This window comes from Procambarus clarkii, chromosome 56 (assembly GCF_040958095.1).
Source record: "Procambarus clarkii isolate CNS0578487 chromosome 56, FALCON_Pclarkii_2.0, whole genome shotgun sequence".
NCBI lineage: Eukaryota > Metazoa > Arthropoda > Malacostraca > Decapoda > Cambaridae > Procambarus > Procambarus clarkii.
Window position 1 is genome coordinate 21,524,619 of NC_091205.1, and position 20,851 is coordinate 21,545,469.

General features: G+C 40.0%; 1 protein-coding gene across 2 annotated transcripts; it reads left to right on the forward strand.

Moving 5' to 3' along the window:
• The first annotated feature begins 1,324 nt into the window (after positions 1 to 1,324).
• Positions 1,325 to 20,257, forward strand: LOC123770863 (netrin receptor unc-40). Of its 2 annotated transcripts, XM_069305849.1 has the most exons (13): positions 1,332 to 1,524; positions 4,827 to 4,863; positions 5,654 to 5,920; positions 6,808 to 7,095; positions 8,281 to 8,541; positions 10,131 to 10,424; positions 11,787 to 12,071; positions 13,613 to 13,903; positions 14,756 to 14,961; positions 15,541 to 15,722; positions 16,282 to 16,384; positions 17,369 to 17,480; positions 17,831 to 20,257. In XM_069305849.1, the coding sequence occupies exons 1-13, from the start codon at positions 1,441 to 1,443 to the stop codon at positions 17,896 to 17,898; spliced, it is 2,478 nt and encodes an 825-aa protein (XP_069161950.1). In that variant the 5' UTR covers positions 1,332 to 1,440; the 3' UTR covers positions 17,899 to 20,257. The 2 variants fall into 2 exon arrangements, 1 of the variants encoding a protein (XP_069161950.1); XR_011223051.1 differs by lacking the exon at positions 17,831 to 20,257 and having other exon boundaries at positions 1,325 to 1,524; positions 15,541 to 15,750; positions 17,369 to 17,387.
• The last annotated feature ends 594 nt before the right edge of the window (positions 20,258 to 20,851 follow it).

A 20,851-nucleotide genomic window follows, 5' to 3' on the forward strand; every position in this document is an offset into this window, starting at 1 on the left:
ATTGGCATATTTTTGGTATTAAAAGTCGTAATTTGAAAATGAAAATAGGTGCCGGAAATGTCGGAAATTTGACTCCTGGGCGTGATTTTTGAGCGGAATTCTGACTCTCTGCACCTATTTTCATTTTCAAACTACTACTTTTTTCCGAAAATATGCCAATTACTGAAAACGGCAATGGGTCATATTTTGCCCAAACCCCCCTGCAGTTTTCAAAATATCTGAAATGTCGGAAATCTGACTCCTGAGCGTGATTTTTGAGCCGAATTCTGACTCTCTGCACCTATTTTCATTTTCAATCTACGACTTTTTTTCCGAAAATATGCCAATTACTGAAAAGAGCGATGGGTTATATTTTGCCCCCCCCCCCCTGCAGTTTTCCAAACATCGGAAATGTCGGAAATTTGACTCCTGAGCGTAGTTTTTGAGCCGAATTCTGACTCTTTGCACCTATTTTCATTTTCAAATTACGAGTTTTTGTACCGAAAATATACCAATTACTGAAAACGGCGATGGGTCATATTATGCCCAACCCCCCCCCCCCCCCATGCAGTTTTCAAAATATCTGAAATGTCGGAAATTTGACTCTTGAGCGTGATTTTTAAGCCGAATTCTGACTCTCAGCACTTATTTTCATTTTCAAAATACGACTTTTTATACCAAAAATATGTCAATTACTGACCCTGGCCCACAGCCAGCTTCAGAGAGAACAAATGCATGTGTAATTTGTTGTGTGTGTGTGACCGTAGTTTACATACAGATGTGGTTTACTTTTCACTCCTCGGGGTAAAGTGGACAACTGGAATGGAACTATGCCTGTGTGTCCATCTTTTACAAACGCCTCCGCTACCTTCAGTACTGGGCAGGCAGGGACTGCTGCAAGAGACTCTTAAGTTCAATAAGTTCAGAGAAAAAGACCAAATGTACACTTTTTTCATATTGTATACGAGACCCCTTGACCCTTTTGTAGAAAGCACTTGGTGTTTTCTGGCGTATTTGGGTTCTAGGCACATCGAAGCAACAAAAGACCCTAAAGTAGCTTGCATCCTTTTGTAGCATCTTTGTATAGCGGTCCAGAGATGAAATGTACTTTGCATCCTTGGTTCCTGGCCAGCATCTAAGGAGCTAGAAGAAATCTACTGCTACTCAGAATATCATTGTTTATAATTTTCTTTTTTGTATGAAGTATTGATGTTGAAGTAGGTTTACAAGCCGTGATAAGACCAAAAATCTTAACGTGATAATTTATCCCAGATACCGTCCAAGTGAAATAGTTTTATGATAAAGCCGTATATTCACTATCAGATAAGAGACGCAACTTCTGCCTCATTATCAGTGAACAAGTAATGATAGAGAGAAGGACACAAGCGTCCAGTAGTCTACCTCTCGACCCTCTGGTGACCGGGTCCTCGTCCACCTCCACCCTGGGAAATATCCCCCAATATGAAACTTTTATGTAGTTTACTGCTGTTGCTGCTGTACCTGGCGGTGACGGGGAGGCCCAGCGACGCCCAGCTCCTGCAGCAGGTCAGTCCCTAGACACCCCTGTCAGTTCACATCATTAACTGTGTTAATGATAAGAAGTAAGAACTTACCAGTCAAAAACATGCCTGGTAAGTTTGGTAACATGCATTTTTCACAATAAAGAACGAGTCGTTTTGTAACAAGAACACGACGTTCAGAATGTCCATTATCAGAGCCATTGACATTATGTAAATGACAAAAGTACTTTTGTCGTTGACAACACAACTGTCTAATAATGTCTGAAAGACTGATACCAAACCGACCTCTGAAGAATTTACTGAGAAAATTAACATATGTAGACGAGGCTTTATACTAATGTTTTTATGTTGGTTTGTTTATTGTAGAAACTCAAACCGAGATCCCGAGTCTGAGATCAAACCGAGATCTCTGAGGTATTGGTTGTGAAGTGATGGTTAATGAAAGCTTAAAACCGTAAAGGAAGTAAAATAAGCTTAGAAATCAAGTGTTTGAACTTTGTTGATGAGTCGATGAAGAATTTTTACTCTATTCAATAAGAATTAAGTTATCAGAGTAAATTATCAGTAGTCCACAACTCTTGCTGATAATGCATAACTGACGCCTGATTATATCGGCCTCGGCAATGCTCTAGGTAACACAGTTGGCTCTAGGTAACACAGTTGGCTCTAGGTAACATAACCATCACAGTCTGTCAGTCTGCCTCTAGACTTTGCTCTGAACTTTAGTCGACGAAAATTTTGCTTAAATATTTAGAAGCATTCGACACAGTAATAACCTAATGGATCTGTGACGGTAACGCGTTGGTGTTCGGCTGTTCAAAGCTAGGGGTATGGCCTCGTCACATAGTATAAAAAAAAAAATAGAAAATCTGGAACTTCGTCTGTGGTAAGGTAAGGAGAAGACACAAAACACAAGTAAATTTTAACAATGAAATTTTAATTACGTTAAATAAATCAAAACATGAATAAAATGGACAAACAAATTCGTATAATAAAATCAATCAAAATAATAAGAATAATTAAATGACACAATGAAAAGTTACGTTAAGACAAAATAACAAGAAGTGCAATATAAAAGTAAATGAAAGGTGCTGGAATATTGGCTTTAAGCTATCACCTCTCTTAGTACACGTACGCCAAAGCTTACGTCTAGCAGGGAGAAGTGTTAACTCTGTGAAAGCACGGAATATTCTGAGGTCTGAGGTCGTGGCGGCCCCAGACATCAAGTAGTATGGTGGGCGAGTGCAGTTGCAGCCAGACCGGCGACCAATCAGCGAGGAGCCGGCAGCACGACGGGTAGTTTGGCGGTTTGAGTCTGAGCAGGTGTCCCTGGCTGCATACGTTTTGCTCTCTGGCAAACCTTGCTGGTGTTGTTGTCGTTGTTGGACATTTCTTCTATAGTAGTTTTATATATTTGTTGCGACGTATTTGTGGAGGGAAGAGCAGGCTCAATCTCTTGAAGGAGATTATCGTCACAGATCTTACTCAGAACACTGATTAATGGTAGCCAGATTTTTCTTTAGTAAGTTATTTAACTTTAAATTTATAGATTGTATATTGGAGAAGATTGGATGACAGGAGTTCCGAAGAATCAATTCAAAGCTTTGCCATTCAGTTGTATAAATAATAAAATCAATGATGAAATATTAAAAAAAATTAAAGAACAATGTGGCCGCCCGTTGATGTGATCTAAGATGCTTCTGATCTCGTGACAAAGTCTCGGTGAACACCTTCGGTTATAGACTTTTAGTTAATAATATTACTCAGTCACAGTCAGATGTTGATGTCCAGACATCCACACTACTGAGCCGCCATATTGCTCCAACATTATCAGTTTATCAATAATATCCTACATATCTATGCCACACATATCTATGATATGTGTGGCAAGATAACTTTATGATTGATTTGCTGTGTTGTTCAACATTACCAATACACCCAACTGGAACACATATGTATTCGAATCACCGCTTGACAGCCTCGTTGGAGAATACAAACTGGACTGAACCAATGGCACAAAAATTACAAGTGATGGTGAACAAACATGACAGTGAGAAATGGTAGAATGGTGAGAAAAATATGAGGCAGCTGATCGTCTCATCCTCAATCGATGTTCGCCCAAGTTGCGGTCTTCCTAAAGATTACAAAAATATAGTTTAGGTGTTTAGGGTCTCTTGATGATTATGGGTATTTGGTGTAACGATTCGAACATAATAAGTGATCGAGACACTGTTTGAAAAAGGCTGAGAACACACATCAACTATACATACAAATACACAATATATATTTATTGTACTGACATGTACTCTGTATATGTATACCATTGACTTGCATACATATACAGAGACAGAATCAAGAGATATCTATCAAGATGGAAAGATAGGAAGTGAGATGAACAAATGGAGGGATACATAGATGAGTAGATGGGTGGAGTAATGAATGGATAGATGGATATTTGGATGTATAAATGGATAGATGGATATTTGGATGTATAAATGGATAGAGAGATGAATGAATAGATAGATGGAGAGATGAAGATATAGGTAGAAAGATAAAGAGATAGATTGATGAGTAGATGGATGGATAGATAAATGGACAAATAGATGATTGATGAGTTGGTGGATGGATAGATAAATGGACAAACAGATGATTGATGGATATATATGGATGGACAGAAGTATAGAGAGATAGATGGGTAGATGGATGCACACATGGATAGAAATATACTTGAATGGATAGAAATATGAACAGATGGACAGACAGATAGATACATGGATAGATGGATGGCTTTATAGATGTACACATGAATGGAGGGATAGATAGATTGATATATACAGAAAGACAGATATAGCCCAAAGCCTTGTCTCCTCCTCTGGCTCCTTGTATACTTATAGAGCGCTGAACTATAGAGTATATGACTCTAACTCTTCATTTCTAAATGGTTCTTTTAATTTCAGTTCTCCACAGATGAGGTCAGACACCACAAGTTAAAAAAAAAAAGTATTACTCTTAGAGTAATGTTAGTTGATTTTTTATTTATGGAAACTATTCAGGGTCTCGGTAGTACAGTTGGCTTCGTTCTCGACTCATAGTCGAGAATCCCAGGTTCATATCCCGGGTTGCCCAAGAAATGCTTCAGCACGTTTACTTTAATCTAATGTCTGTCCTCAGGCAAAATTAAATTTTAGTTTCACTATTTGTGAGGGTACCACCTCTGGTGCCAATGTGGAGACCCATAGCCTCGGAGAAGAAAATAAAAAGTAGTTAAGTAAAGTAACTTTCACTATTTTATTAATTAATAGTTAAAAACATTTGCTTGTCTTGCAGGATGACGCCCCTGTCAGTCTTCAGTACAGGAGAGAAGGTAAATATTTGCCCCTGAAGTGTTTACATTATTTTATCATTATCTATTTTTTATCAAGCTTTTTTATATTTTTTCAAATATTTTTTATCATTATCATTATTTTATCAAACATGAAGTGTTTATCATTATTTTGTTATTAGCCATTCATTTACAATATGTTGAAAACACATGGATTTATTTTTGGTGACAAAATGGCAAATTGTTTAGCAATGGTTCTTGAAATTGAATGTGGCGTAAGAGTGTGTGAACGCCAGTACTTTAGGCCGGAGTGTTACCTTGAGGTGCTTCCGGGGCTTAGCGTCCCCGCGGCCCGGTCGTCGACCAGGCCTTCTTAAAGATTGGTGCCCCAGTCAACCCTCCCCGGCCAGGATACGAACCCAGGCCATAGAGCTCGCGAAGCGCCGGGTGGGTGATTTACCACTGCGCTTCGGAGACTAGTGTGGCCGGGTTGGCAGTAAAACACTGGTTGGGCCCCAGTTCGAGGCCTCGAGAACCTCCCAGAGAACCCAGTAGAGTTCTGGATTGGTCAGAACAGAAATTTCAGGTGAAATTTGTATAACTGTCAAAGAGGCAGCGGCTGGGATAACTTGTCCCGTGACTCTGGGATCTCTGGACTTTATCCTCAATATCCCCGTATGTTTAGTAACTTGTATATCCTCGTGTCTATTATGGCGACCCCGAGGAATATACTTGATTCTCTTACACAACTTTCATACATTATCATTACCAAGGGGAAGATGTGATTTAATTAATTTGAACAAATTGTCATTTGTGGGTTTTCTCCCGCCAGGTGATCCAGGACTGCAGCTGCAAGCAGGAACGAACATTATAGACGCTACCTGGGACGAGGTGCCGGGCGCCAGCTACTATAACATCAGCTGGACTCCCAATGGCAACGGGACTAACACTGTCGACGGTACCAGCAGCAGCGGCACCTACACCTACACTATCACAGGTCTTGTGTCGTGTACCAAGTACACCGTCACTGTCCAACCAGGGGACAAAGAAACCGATGTTGGTGAACCTCTTACGGCATCTACAACAACAATTACTTATGGTAAAATTTGTTATCACGCATTATCTAAGGATGAATTTAATTATTTATATTTCATAATATTGAGTTTAAATAGCTTTAAACAAAATATTATATGATTATTATAGTAAATATCATCATTACTTTGTGCTTATCAGTCATGGGGGAGACCAGAATTCTGGTCTCCCCCATGTATTCCCACGCTCCCATGTATTCGCCAGAATACATGGGAGCATCACAGGGAAAGAAGGAAACATTTACACACTAACACCCACCCATCCCCCACGACACTCAGTGATTACCCACACCAGAAGTCGCCGCTCCATGAGACCAGGTGTGGGGTGTTCCTCGTTAGTTATGTCAAACATTTAATCACACTTGACACACATCTCCAGCGTGCGCGGTTCACACTTAATCTTCGCTTCCTCATACACTCATTCACTATACACGCCATCTTCTTAGTCTTTCACTTTTCTAACAATTAGATTCGTTTAGATATGTTCTCAACCCCTATTTCCTCCACCGCTCAATGCAACCAATCATAGTGCTCTCTTCCGCCCACGACTTGCAGGCGGTAGCACCTCACAGGATTTTATCTTGTCTTAATGTCTCTCCTCCTGACAGGTAACATTCCCCTTATATTGTCCTCATTTAAATATTTACTGTTCATGTTATACCAGCGTTGTACATTGACACAATGACACGAAGGCTCCCTGCAAGCCTCCAGCAGCGTCTTCTCCTGTCATACTGTTCCTAACCCGGACTTGTGTTGGTCCAGTCACGTTTCTTTTCCTCACTCAACTCTCAACTCTGCTTAAATAAATGTCAAATGTGTGACTCTCACTGTCCCACCCAAACCTTCACTATCTCACCCAGTCTCTCACTGATCCCTGGTACTCTATCTCCACCAGATCCTTATGCGGTCACCACCGTTACGGTGGCCACAGTGGTGGACCAGTCGTCTCGGCTGGCCGTCGGCTGGACCAAGGCAGAAGGCGCCGGGAACTGTCCCGTCACCTACAGGGTCACCTGGACCCCCGCCAGCGTTGGAGGCAGTAGACAGGATACCACCAGTGCCCTGAGTTACACCATCACCGGCCTGGCCGCCTCCACCACCTACACCGTCTGTGTAGCGGCCACGACAGATGGAGGATCTTACACTAATGATCGATGCAGAAACGGGACAACGGACGTGAACAGTAAGTGTTTGTGGTTGTAATGGTGGTGATGTGGGTGGAGGTGCTTGTGGTACTTATGATGGTGCTTGTAGGAATGAAGGTAGTGGTGACAGTGATGGTGAAGGTGATGGTACAATGCTGCTGCTTGTGATAATGAGAGTTGTGGTCAGGGTGGTGGTGATGGGGGATAGTGAAGGAGGAGATGATGGTTGTGGTGAGGGTGGTGATGATTGTGGCGGTGAGGGTGGTGATGATTGTGGTGGTGATGATGGTGGTGGAGAGGGTGATCGTGTTTTTAGTGAGACCTATATCTACTCATCTAGATTTGCTAGCACTGTCGAGCGTCAGCTCTTAAGCCACATCTTTACAATATTTTGTTGCTTAATTCATTTACTATTCATCGCTTGACTTATATTTACGCTTAAAACTGTCTTGAGTTAGGTTCCACCATTTCGTTATATTCAGTCATCTGCTTTGTTTCTTGGCCGTTCTTGCAGCGGCCCGCTCTCTTCATTTGCCACAACGTTAAAAATGTAAGGTGCTAACCGACCGGAAGTGCGCGAACCCAAGCAACCCACCTAACCCAACCAACCGAGTTCTAGTTTTTAAACAAGGACTTCTTGACCATTTCTTTACTTATGACGGATTTCAAACTTTTGTTGTCATTGCAATAAAACTAGATTAATTTTGTTTAATTATTTTTTTATTAAATGTTTTATTTTCAATTTTATATTAAAATTTGTTTATGAATTTATTTGCTTATTGACTTGCCTATTTTTTTATGGATCTGCTTGTATACTATTTATTACTTCTTGTTTATTAACTTTATTATTTATTTGTATTGTATTATTTGTAATGTATTGATTGATATATTGTTTGATCGTTTATTAATCCTCCCATTCATTTTCTTTTCTTATATATTTATATTGGCTTGGTTTTTCAGTTTTTTGTATGTCGTGAAATTTATATAACAAACTGCCAAAGAGGCAGCAGCTGGGAGAACTTGTCGCGTGACTCTGGGATCTCTGGACTTTATCCTCAAAATCCCCGTGTGTTTAGTGGTTTGTATATCCTCGTATATATTATGGCGACACCGAGGAATATACTTAACTCTCTTACATAACTTTCATACATTATCATTACCAAGGGGAAGCTGTGATTTAATTTATATGAACAAATCGTCATTTGTGGGTTTTCTCCCGCCAGGTGATCCAGGACTGAAGCTGTCAGCAGGAACGAGCAGTATAGACGCTTATTGGGAAGAGGTGTCGGGCGCCAGCTACTATAGCATTAGCTGGAGTCCCAACAATGGGACGAACACTGTCGACGGTGGCAGCAGCAACCCCTACATATACACTATCACAGGTCTTATGTCGTGTACTTACTACACCGTCACTGTCCAGCCGGGGAACAAAGGAACCTATGTCGGTGGACCTCTTACGTCATCTATAACAACACTTGCTCCTGGTAAAATATGTTATCATTCCACTCATGATCTAAGGATGAATTTATTTATAGTGTATAATACTGGTTTAAATATCTATAACAAAATATTTTATGATCATTATTACAGTGAATATCAGCTTATCTTTTGCTTACCAGTCATTGGGGAGAAATTCGCCAGTATATGTGGGAACATCACAGGAAAAGGAATCACATTTACACACTGACACCCACCCAGCCCCCGCGACACTCAGTGATTACCCACATCAGAAGTCATCCCCCATCATGAGACTATGTGAAAGGTGTTCCCAGTTAGTTGTCATGTCAAACATTTAATTTCTCTTGACAAACATCTTCAGCGTGAATGGATCTCACTTAATCTTCGCTTCCTCATACACTTATTAACTATACCCGCCCCACAAAGTCCACTACGGGCTCACTATAGCCAGAGCTACTTGGAGCGTTTTGTTCCAAGAAGCTGAATAAAAAACAACAAAAACAGCGTGTAACCATTCGAACTCTGCCCCTGATAATGTTAACAAGGTTTAACGACGCGCATCTCAGAATCAGGCAAAATGAAATTGTAAAATAAATTTCGGAGAATTAATTTTTCAACTTCCTTCTCTAGTGAAGAAAAACATAAGAAAAATAAAGAAAAAAAATTGCTAGGATCATTGATCTCACAGTTTCTCATATTCAATATGTCTACAAGAGAGTGTTCCACTGTAGTGTATCACACTATCGTGGATGTACCATTAGTCACCTTGCGCACTAGGAGACTCGAACACCCGACCTGTCTCCCATACCGGAGATCGGGTGGGCTAACGACAAAATTTGTAACGAAGTTAATGTATGCAAATACATGAACTGATAACAAAAATATATTTTAAAAATTCAATTAAATCGATATAACAAATATAATTAAACAAACTTCATACGAAATAAAATAAACTAAAATTAATTCATAAATAAAAAAATAAGGAAATAATAGTAAATATAATACAATTAAAGCTTGAATACTTACACATACTTAAGTATACTTGAATACTTACACATAAAATAATATTTACAAGATATACATAGTCTAATCACAATAACATGATGTATCTATGATAAAATCACTGCAGCAAGATGGGGATTGAACCAGAGTCCTGGGTATCCCAAGACACACGCCTTAACTCGTGGACATGCTAAAGATTATACAACCTGGGATCCGCCCGGATCCACTAGGACTCTCAAGGCACCGAGTTGGTAGTCAGTTCAAATTATGCACATAAGTTGCATCCACTCTGGTACAGGTACTGGAGTTCTCCACCAAATGCTCCCATCAAATATAAAATGAAGTTATAATATCTTAGTGGATCCTAGAGGATCCTAGGTTGTAAAATATTTAGCATATCATGGTCTGTGGGTTAAGGGCGAGTCTGGGATAAACCAGAGCTCTGGTTAAATCCCCGCCCTCCTTCAAATCTTTTCTATCAAAAATATATCAATATGTTTCAAGAAAAAAAAATAATAGTTTGAATATAAAGTTCATGTCTAACTAAAGGTTGTCTCACTCTACTAACCAGACTCTGACTCACACTAATCTCAGGTACACTTTGCCCCTCCAGACCCCTTCCCAGTCACCGGGGTCATGGTGGACACAGTCCCCAACACACCATCTCAGTTATCCGTCAGCTGGTCTGAGGCCGAGATACCAGACGGGGGGAAATGTGCCATAACCTACAAGATTACCTGGAAGGTCACCAGTGGTGGACAAAGTCAGAAGGAAGCTACAACCAGTAGTCTAAGTTACACCATCAAGGACCTGAACGCCTATACCAGCTACCACGTCTGTGTAGCGGCCACGACTAATAGGACTTACACTGATGATAAGTGCAACATCGGCATGACAGACGAGGACAGTAAGTAGTGCTTGTGATGGTGAGGCTGGCAATATTGGTGTTGGTGGTGGTATTAGTGTGATGTGTTGTTTGTTGTGTTAGTTCATGTTAATGATGGTCGGAAATAGTTCATGCAAAACTCATTAAGAGGTGATGACTTAGACTGCTGATTGCAGTATACCGCAGATGAGAACGATGACTGTGATGGAGAATGAAGATGGTAATAATGTTGGAGCGTGATGAGAGTTTAGTATTTTGACAAATGGGAAAATCAGTAGGAGCCATGAGGAGGATTCGAACCCGCACACTTGATACATCACGTTAATGTAAATGTCATTGTGCATTTTACACATGAGAATGATTTTGGAGATGTTCACGCACGATAACGTTAGCTCATGATGATGATGTTATCTTATCATTTTGCAGTAATATGCACACTATATAAATATCAAAATAAAATATTGTCATGCCCCAAAAGGTGACTGTTTGTTAATAGAAAGCTTGTATATGAACATTAGGATATGTGAATAAATGAAGCAGTAGAAGGCCTGTTGGCTCTTGTAAGATCATCCATGTAAGGGGTGGTGAAGGGAATTTGAAATGCGGCCAACACCAGCCTTCTCCGCTTGACAGGTGAGCGGGTGTTCCTAGTGACACCTTATTAATTTGCATTTGTTATGAATGAAATCCAGGAGCCACTTGTTCGCCCAAGTCTGTAGTTTGTTATTGCTCACCTGCAGTTTTGCGGTCATCTTTAAAAAGACGGCATGGAAGATGCGAGTGTATAGAGAGACGGGTGAATGACGGGTAGGGAAGGTCCAAGTTTACAATGGGACGGGTGGATGACGGGTATGGAAGGTCCAAGTTTACAATGGGACGGGTAGGGAAAGTCCAAGTTTACAAAGATGAAGTATGACAAATCGTTGAATATCAGTTTTGTGAAAAATACTGAACACCAAAATGGAATTGTTTTCAGTTTCATTTTTGTTATGTAATGTTATAAGATATCATAACCACACAACATGATGGAATTTGGAAAGAAAAAAATACATATTCAGTTCAATTCTAATGAACTCTTAGAATGTTTTAACTCGAGCAATGCAGTTCTGAATTTGAAATCTGAGAATATTTAAACAAATAATTTGTGTTGTCATCTGGAATATCATATTTTAACAAATTCAAAATATTATTAACAAATAACAAATTAATAATTCCACATAATAAACGATTGAAATGGGCTAACTATTAGTTACTGTTGAGTAAACATGTTTTACATTCAACTAATAAATTAATACATATTTACCGATTGAATGTTTTCCTTGTTCATATCTGTATATATATACTTTTTGTAATATAAGCTCTATTTTTTTGTTTATATCCCAGCGCCGGGGCCACCTTCGAACACCAAGATAGAATCCCATACCGGAGAGTCCTTGTTGGTGGTGTGGAGCTCGCCAGAGGAGCCCAGAGGGATCATCACCAGCTACAGGGTCGCCTGGAGCCCACCGGACAGTGGCAATGGTACAAAGGTTACTGTGAACAGCAACGTAACATGGTACAACATCACGAGCCTTAAGACCTGTGTTAACTATACCGTCACTGTGACGGCCGCCACCAGCAAGGGCTACGGTGAACAGGTTCATATTAGAAACACTACGGAAGCACCTCGTAAGTGTACAGTGTAAATTTCCTGTATATTGAACGTATTTTTGTGTGTGTATTGTGCCCTATACATGTCACACGTGACATGTATAGGGCTAGATATACTCCTTTGTCCAAGTTTCTGAAGGTTAAACGAATGGTGGCATGTTTAGCTTATGCTACTATTATTGTTCTGTTAATCATCATTTCTGGCATCAGATTTGAGGTTATGTCTACTTCCAGGTCTTTCTCCTTTTCTAATGCCAAAAACTGTCTCTTCCTTATCCTATATCGTTGTACAGGTTTTTCTCATTAACTAACAACACTTTTCATTAGTTTTCATCACTTAAAAATATTGGTATGAACGAGCCAATTTCTTCTGTCAGGTCGGTGACATATATAACTGGACGGGCCCCAAAACCGAGCATTGTGGTGCCTCACTCGTAACCTCTCAACAACTGTGATTCCTCCGCTCTCACTATAATCCTCTGCTTTCTTCCTGAGAGGTACTCTCTCACTCACCACAGTATTCTCCACGATACACCAGCATGCTTCTCTAGCTTGATTCTAAGTCTCTTGTGCGGGAGAGTATCAGATGCTTTCTGACAGTCGAGAAACATACAGTCTTCCTAGTCTTTTGTTTCATTTCCATCATCGTGTTGTAGAACTCAACCAAATTTGGCGAGCAGGATTTATCTTTGCAAAAATCGTTTTGTTATTTTAAGAAAAACAAAATATAGCTGTTCTAAATGTTCGACTAATGGGCTTCGATTGAGTCTCTAGTAAATTGCATTGGATACTTGCTAGTGATCCTGGTCTGTAGTTTAGTTGCTCTTCTCTTCCCCCATGTCACATTTCACCACATTTGCCGTTTTCCAATTGTCTAGACGTTTTCCTATTTCCACAGAGGACTTAAATGCTACAGCAACGTGATTCATTAATCTTCCGCTGCATCTTCTAATGCCCAAGGTGATATCTTGACTGGTCTTAAAGATTTTGTCACATCTAGTTGCTCCTTAATTCTTCTGGTGTCGTTGCCATTTTAGCGAGGCTCTCCTGTGGAAGTGACCGTTCAGTTACGGCTCTTTCCTCTAGTTGCAGATTAGGTTCCAGCTTGAAGACTAGTTGGAAACTTGTGTAAAGTTCCTCCCATACATCCTTATCATTTTCCGTGAGTTCTCCTTCCCTTTTGTTATGTCTGATAACATGGCCATTCAGATTCATCTTTCTCCTGATGTGACTATGGAGTATCTTTGGCTGGGTCCTAGCCTTGTATGTCATGTAAATTTCGTACTGCTTTTCCACCACTGTCATATTTTTGTGCACTCATTTCACGTCGTGATTTCTTTCTGTTCTGTGTCCTCTCTTTCTCCTATGCTTCTTTCTTTCTTCCTTTTGCCTCTAGGCACTGCCTTTGAACCGTGAACTAATGCTCCTCTTGCCTGCTGTATTCCTCATTGGTAGCGAATCTTTCTTCGGCTACTTTGTGTTTACTCGTTATGTAGTTCGTCAGCTTTGTATTGAGATTTTGTCACCTGGCCTCAATTAATGCAGTAACTTGACCATAGCCCCGCCAGCACCGCCAGTGACCTGTAAAAAGGTCGTCTCCTCTCACCAAGTCACTGTTACCTGGCCTCCAGTCGACACACAGTGTCCAATAAACAGTTACAGGGTAAACTATACCGGGGACGTCCTCTGGTCCGACGAAACCCGCAACGACTCTCGAGAACTTCAAACAACATATGCAGACCTGAGTGACTTAACACCGTGGACGACCTACACTGTGTGTGTAGCGGGAGTGGTCGGTAATGACATTGTTGGTGCGTGGGACTGCTGCTCCTCTACTACCCTGGAGGCTGGTGAGTCTTAGTTTACTGGTAGAGTCTTACTACTACCATGGAGGCTGCTGAGTCTTAGTTTACTGGTAGAGTCTCAATGCCACCCCTGGAGGCTAATGGTATTACTGAACCAGTCTCACCTGTATCATAAAGGCTTTACATTATAAATAATGTTTACGTCATTATACATTAATAATTAACTATGGGTAGCCTTTATAAACATCCATACACAAATGGAACACTAGGTGTTCATGACATTACTTACACCCAAACTATAACATTTACCAGTCGTGTGATCTCTCGTCAACACAACAGTCAAACAGGGGGAAGGAAGGATTGAGGATATTGGACATAACTAAACTGTAGGATAGAAGACAATAGGAGGTATGATGACCACTAATATGTAAAGGAATATGCCAAGACAGATTAGGAGTAGCGTGTGGTAACAGAACACTAGAACATTGCTGTAAACTGAAGAACAAATAATGTTGAAAAACATACGTGAATTTATACTTAGAGAATAGTTCACAGGAAATGAGCTCCACGGGAAAGTTAGTGTGATCTGAGACCACTAACAGTTGTACTGCTGTTTATGATCACATATACAGAGAAGACACCAGCATAGGTCTATTAATCTTGTTATAATTAGGTAATTCCAACTATTATAATAAATAAAATACTTGTTTTAACTTTGTGCCAAGTTTTAGATGAAATTTCATGTGGATAAATTTTAATGAAAACTAAATTATATACTAACGGAACAATTTTGATTAATGTCTAGTTGAAGGAAAACGAATAAACTTAGTGTGGATTAAGTGGTTTCGTAACTCCAGCTTTAATAAACTTGACACAGAATGTTCTTTACCACGATAGCGCCCGGACCGCCAGCAGCCCTGACCATAGCGTCGGTGAGCAGAAAGACCGTGACGGTGTCTTGGGCTCCACCTAAGGAGCTCAACGGTGTACTGACAGACTACCAGGTGGCCTGGGACAATGGCTACACCAACCTCACCACCAACGTCACCACCTACACAGTCTCCGACCTCCAGCCAAAGTCACAGTTCACTGTTGCTGTAAAGGTACTTCTATGATACTGTGTCTCTTTAAGGGTACTTGACGATAGAACAGTGATATTTGGGCAATATATGTTACAATAAATTTATGCCATTAATCTTGGATATATCCAGAGATGTTAACAGGATGTGACACTCTAATTTTCACACAAGGCTCTCGCCTTCCTCTATGTGGATACAACTCAAGTTTTAAGTTGATAATGGCTTCCTCTCTTGTTTCTGTTCTCTCCTATTGTTTTGTTGTATTATTTCTCAATAACCTTACGATGGCATCCATAATGTCCACTTCATGCTTGTGACTCCTCTCGCACTCTATCACATCACAGTTATAACCCGTTATAACTCCAGAACGTTCAAATATTTTTAGATACATTATTATTCATTATGGAACGGAGCTCAATGTAAAAAAATGCAGTATTGCTCATTTCTATAAAAAGTATTTGACATAGCATTAATCTTGATCTTAACAATAACAACTGTACCATGGAGAAACGTATTTGCTTCATTTATCTGCGTGAAATACAGTTGTTTGTGCGTCAATATGTGCCAAGACGCAGACACTACAGTGCCACCTTCGTCCCCCAGGCAAGGACGGCGGCAGGCTGGGGACCTTCTGCAGCTGTCAGTGGGGCTACTGCTGACGATGGTGTGAACGTTGGAGCCGTGGTGGGCGGCGTGGTGGGCGGCCTCCTGCTGCTGGCGCTCCTCGTCGCTGCTGTCTTCTTCAGGCACAAGATAATGGATACATTCCAGGCTGCCAAACACACGTAATGATCCTTTTGTCTGTTATTTATTGTGAGTATTGTGTGACTTTTGTGTTGATTGGTGACTTATGTTCCATGACGATAGTGTATCGAAGACTTTTGCTTTGAAGTAAATATTCAAGTTAGCTATGGAACGCTATTCATAAATATATATATAATGTACACGAATAGAAAGTCCCGAAGGCTTTCCTTATATATAGGGAATATATTATTGTCTACTTGAGAGTTATGATTGTGTGTCCCGTTATCCTTGTTGTATTTTGATCAAGAGTTATGAACGTTCTAATGGACTTAGTACACAACCTTCCCCTTCACGCTATTTCAACCTTCCAGTAGCTGTAGGTCTCACAACCTTTTCCCTGGAGACTGTCTTATATTTAACTATGTTTTGTTGTGCATGTATTACTTGTTAGTGGTGATATACCAGCATACACAAGCATAGTGTATGCTAGTATACAGCATACTATACCAGCATAGTCTCCAGGTTGTATACTGAGCTATAAGTGTTGATGTCAGCGTGGGAACTAGACTCTCTACAGTCTGACGAAGGTGTACTCTGCAGGCGTCCACCTCCTGCTGGACCTCCTCCAGTCACTATAGTTCACCCGGGTGACCAGGTCAAGAAACACGTCATGACCCATGACCCGGCGCACAAACATGCCCTGGTAAGTCTTCTGCGCATGTTGACCCAAGTGTGATTAGTTCACATGTTAAGGGAAATAGTTTACCATTTGAGAAGCGTTATGCAGCAGTTTTAACAGTATTATCTGGTGAAGTATTATGTTACATTCGTAAAACTAATTTTGAATGGCAAAAATAGTTGGTAAAATAGTTTTTACAATCTTCCTACGTGGAGAGTCATTGGTAATCCGTATTGCTACCAGATAGAATTTGTCTTCCTCCAACTGAAGTCATTCACATGTTTTCTCTACTGTTTGACTCATCCAACTAGCCTGCTTGTCATCCAACTTATCCATCTAGGCTCCGTGTCAACCCAGCCACTTATAATCCATACTGCCTCGCCCAGCCACTTGACCAACAGAGCCATCTGTAGACCGTCGGTGACAACCACACCTCCGCCAGGGAGCTTCTTCTTTACCCACATGTTAAAACATTAGTTAACATTGGTCAGAGATATTCAGTGTTCTCTGATGTGTCACGTGATGCACATGACAGTCTGTGAGTAAAGAGATAGAGTATAGGATCTTCAGCCAGCAAGACTGAACACAGTCTATCAATCACAATGAAGGAAATCTGATCCTTGTTTCCCTTCTTGCTAAATTAATACTTGATGAATATTAATTGTTAGACATAATTCATCGTGTTTCTGACAGACACCTCACTGAACTCATTATGAAAATATATGTAATATTTTGCCTTTTAAGAAGATGAATATGATGAGATTTGTGGCGACACAACAAACTTGAGATGAGTGTGAGCTAGAACCAAGTAGCGTCACTCAGGTTGTGAGCGAGACTCGTTGTACAACACCTTAGGTAACTGTTTCGTTATAAACTATGTTAACAAGTATTGTACTGGTGTTTGGGCACCTCTCGAACTGTGGTGGATCTTGTTGTTGTTCTAAAAATGCGCACTGTAACGTGAATAATGTTATACAATAGTGTATGTGGTGGTGTGTATCCTTGCAGTACTCTGGGAGCGCCGTCCCCCGGGCGCTGAGGGAGGAAGTGTCGCCACACAAGGCTCCAAGTGTCCAGTCTCCAGGCGGCCTCGCTCTGAACACTGTCACCACTCACCCGTGTATGTGTCTTTTATTAATTGTTTACGTTATTGCTCTCTCGTCAGTAAATAGTGACGTGTATATGGATTTGTATGTATGTATATATATATATACAACTTCTAGCTAAGTTTACATTTGTGTCACCTTGTTTATTTTCCATCTATTATACAGTCTCGTTTCGTAACTCATGCCTTTCACCTCTGGAACCGGTCTTATAACATGCTTTGGGTTTTATCGAGCTACCTTTTGCATTGATGATAAATGAACTCTATACTGGCTCTTCATTTTCAAGAAATGCTCACTTATATACTTCTTGCAGCATTTTATTCTAAAAAAGAAATGTCACATTGTTATCAACTTTCTTCGTCAGACTCGGACCATACATATGTGAATGAAATCTCCGACGAAGACGACCCAATCTACATGAGCCTGGACTAGCAAGCCTGACGTAGCGTTCTACTGCTATAACGACTGATACTGAAATAAACAGCAGTTCCCTACCAAGAGAAGCGTTGTTGCAACTGATTCATCCCCAGTACCCTGGATTGATGACTGTATTGATTAGATTAAGAATGACGAATAAATTGATGATCGATGTATGAAAGGCTTAATACTACATCGCTGCTCTAACGAGGAAGGCCAAGAGAACATCGGCCAATCGTGAGAGTCGATTGGCTTTCTGAAATTTCCTTTATTATTGTATTTTTATTTACCTTTGTTGTTTGGGAATTGCTGCATAGAACAAGGTGATCATTGTTTGGCTGTATATATGTGCATTTCTTGCGATTAGGCTTACACTGAAAGTAACTTTCAGTATGATTATCAGGAGATAATATTCTCCTTAGGGATTTTTAGTTACTTGCTTAATTTATTGTGCATTGAGATTACTTAGTGAACTGTAACTCTTTCTTTAATGTGAAGATATTAATGATATTACTGTGTTTAAATGTGGTTCCCAACCGGTGGCTCCCGGAATCTAAATTCTGAGAACAAATCCACAAGGGCAGTGACGAGGATTCGAACCTCTGAGTTCTGGTATATGTGAATCGTCGAGAATCCTGATTAGGATTAAGGATTAAGTGGTGAGAATCCTGACTAGGCCAATTTTTTCAGTTATAAAACGGTGACAGGGAGTCGAGGGTTTTTTGAGTTTTAGGAAATAGGGTCGGGAGTCCAAAAGAGGCTGCTAACAACTGGTTTAAGTGATAATTTGTCCTCCATTAGAGATGTTAGTGCTTGACATTTACTTACACGTGCATTCCCGGTTTGGTGCCTTCTTTTGATAATTACTTATTTACTTACACGTGTATTACCGAGGGGATATTGACGTAATTGGGCATCCACATTACTGTTCGTGAATGTGTTTGTGTTCGTTTGTATCTCGACCTCTCATCCAAAAAAGAGAGTAATTGGAACCACTATTGGTTGAACGTACAAAAGTGGACTGCTGCACCAACCAAAGTTCACGTTTTGCAATGATAATTTTATAGACATAAAGATAAAGAAGGCAACAACCCAATCTAAATTTCCTAGGCCTAGTATAGTACTCATATGTACTAAATTAGACTTCAGTTGGGGAATATTTGGCCTAAGATTGCTCATTTAGGCCTAGAATAAGTTGGGTTAAGTTGCATAGTTATTGTTGCTCTTTTTAGCGTGCCATTTAGAGTATTCCTATAGTACAAAATGAGAACATTTTGAAATACAACAGACTATTTTTGTACGTACGACCAGAAGTTGCTATAGTGCTAAACATTGTGTAGGATGGGTAGTTTATAATATATTCTGATGTTTGTTTATGCAACATCCTACAGTAAATGAGTAGGGGGGCCTGATAGCTGTGTGGATAGCGCTCTGAACTCGTAATCGTAGAGTCTGGATTTGATCTCGGCTGATGGCAGAAACAAAATGGGCAAAGTTTCTTTTACCCTGATGCGTCTGTTACCTACCAGTAAATAGGTACCTGGGAGTTATACATCTGTTATGGGCTGCTTCCTGTGTGTGTGTGTGTGTGTGTGTGTGAGTGTGTGTGTGTGTGTGTGTGTGTGTGTGTGTGTGTGTGTGTGTGTGTGTGTGTGTGTGTGTGTGTGTGTGTGTGTGTGTGTGTGGTTTGTGTGGAAAAATTTGTTAGTAATAGTTTAGTAATAGTTGAATGATTGACAGTATAGAGGCGGGCCGAAAGAGCAGAGCTCAACCCCCCCCCCCCAAGCACAATTAGGTGAATACACACACACACACACACACACACACACACACACACACACACACACACACACACGTGTTCGCGCGCAAAGTTTAATTTAAATTCCTGTTTTGCCCTCAATATAGTTAGCAACCATTAACTAAATCTTTGGGAGGCTGCTAAACCACAGGACTAAAAACACTACACGTTATTGATCAATTAATGAGACATTGGAATGTCTTGCAATAATCAATGACAAGTTATCTTGGAACTTTATCATGAGTATAATCACCAACATATCTATAACTCGGTCACCTCTCTGTTACGGGAGAACCATTCAAGATCAAAACCTGTATCATGGTTGCCGTTCTCATCTACATAATAACCCAAGTTTACGTGTGTAGGAGATAGTTGACAGCCTGCAGTACTGTAGGGAGCCACGCCCCCCATGGTCAGATCATTCCCTTGTGCTTGATGTGGAGTAGAAAAGTGTTTATACTAATTATTGTATTAATAATGAATAATTAGTCCATTTTAAGGATTAATTTTCATTGAATTAAAGTACCATTTTTCCAGCTATTAAATGTCATAAAATGTTCTCATTTAAATGTCTGATTAAGTATTTTATTTCTTATACCTATACCCACAAGATGCCTTCACAGTTCAAAGAAACTAAATTTCAAAATAAGTCCTTTGTGGGTAGCAAGAGCAGCATTACTGAAGTGGTCAATGAGAATGGAAATTTACCTCAAGGTGCTAATGAGCGCTACAACCTTAGAGAACAAACTGAAGTTAGTTGAAGGTTTCTGCACCAACAAAGTTTTCAGTTGTAAAATTAAAACATTAAAAATTACAGAAAAATTTAATAAATCCCTAATAATCACGCACTTTGAAAATAATTCTGATAAAGAAAATATATTTCAAGATAATATTAGTCAAAATAAACTTACAAGTAAATTCCACTAAAACCAAATAAAACTTGCCAGAGAAGGTTAAACAATTGTCAAGTTAATTTAATAGCTGCAGGTTAATTTACTAAATATAACACCCACACTTCCAGTGGAGATGGACTTCTGGAGAAACTTTTAGCACTCCTTCCAGGTTCTTGCAGATAAAGAACCAACCATCGAGAACTATAGACTGGATATTTCGGTCCAAAGAAAGGACTTTTTTTCTGCAAAAGCAACAAAAATGTCAAAGGAAGCTGCT

Coding starts and splice junctions, on each gene's coding strand:
- LOC123770863 (XM_069305849.1), top strand. CDS start 1,441: ATGAAACTTTTATGTAGTTTACTGCTGTTGCTGCTGTACCTGGCGGTG. Junction 5,921..6,807: donor TACAACAACAATTACTTATG/GTAAAATTTGTT, acceptor TATCTCCACCAG/ATCCTTATGCGGTCACCACC. Junction 14,962..15,540: donor AGTTCACTGTTGCTGTAAAG/GTACTTCTATGA, acceptor TTCGTCCCCCAG/GCAAGGACGGCGGCAGGCTG.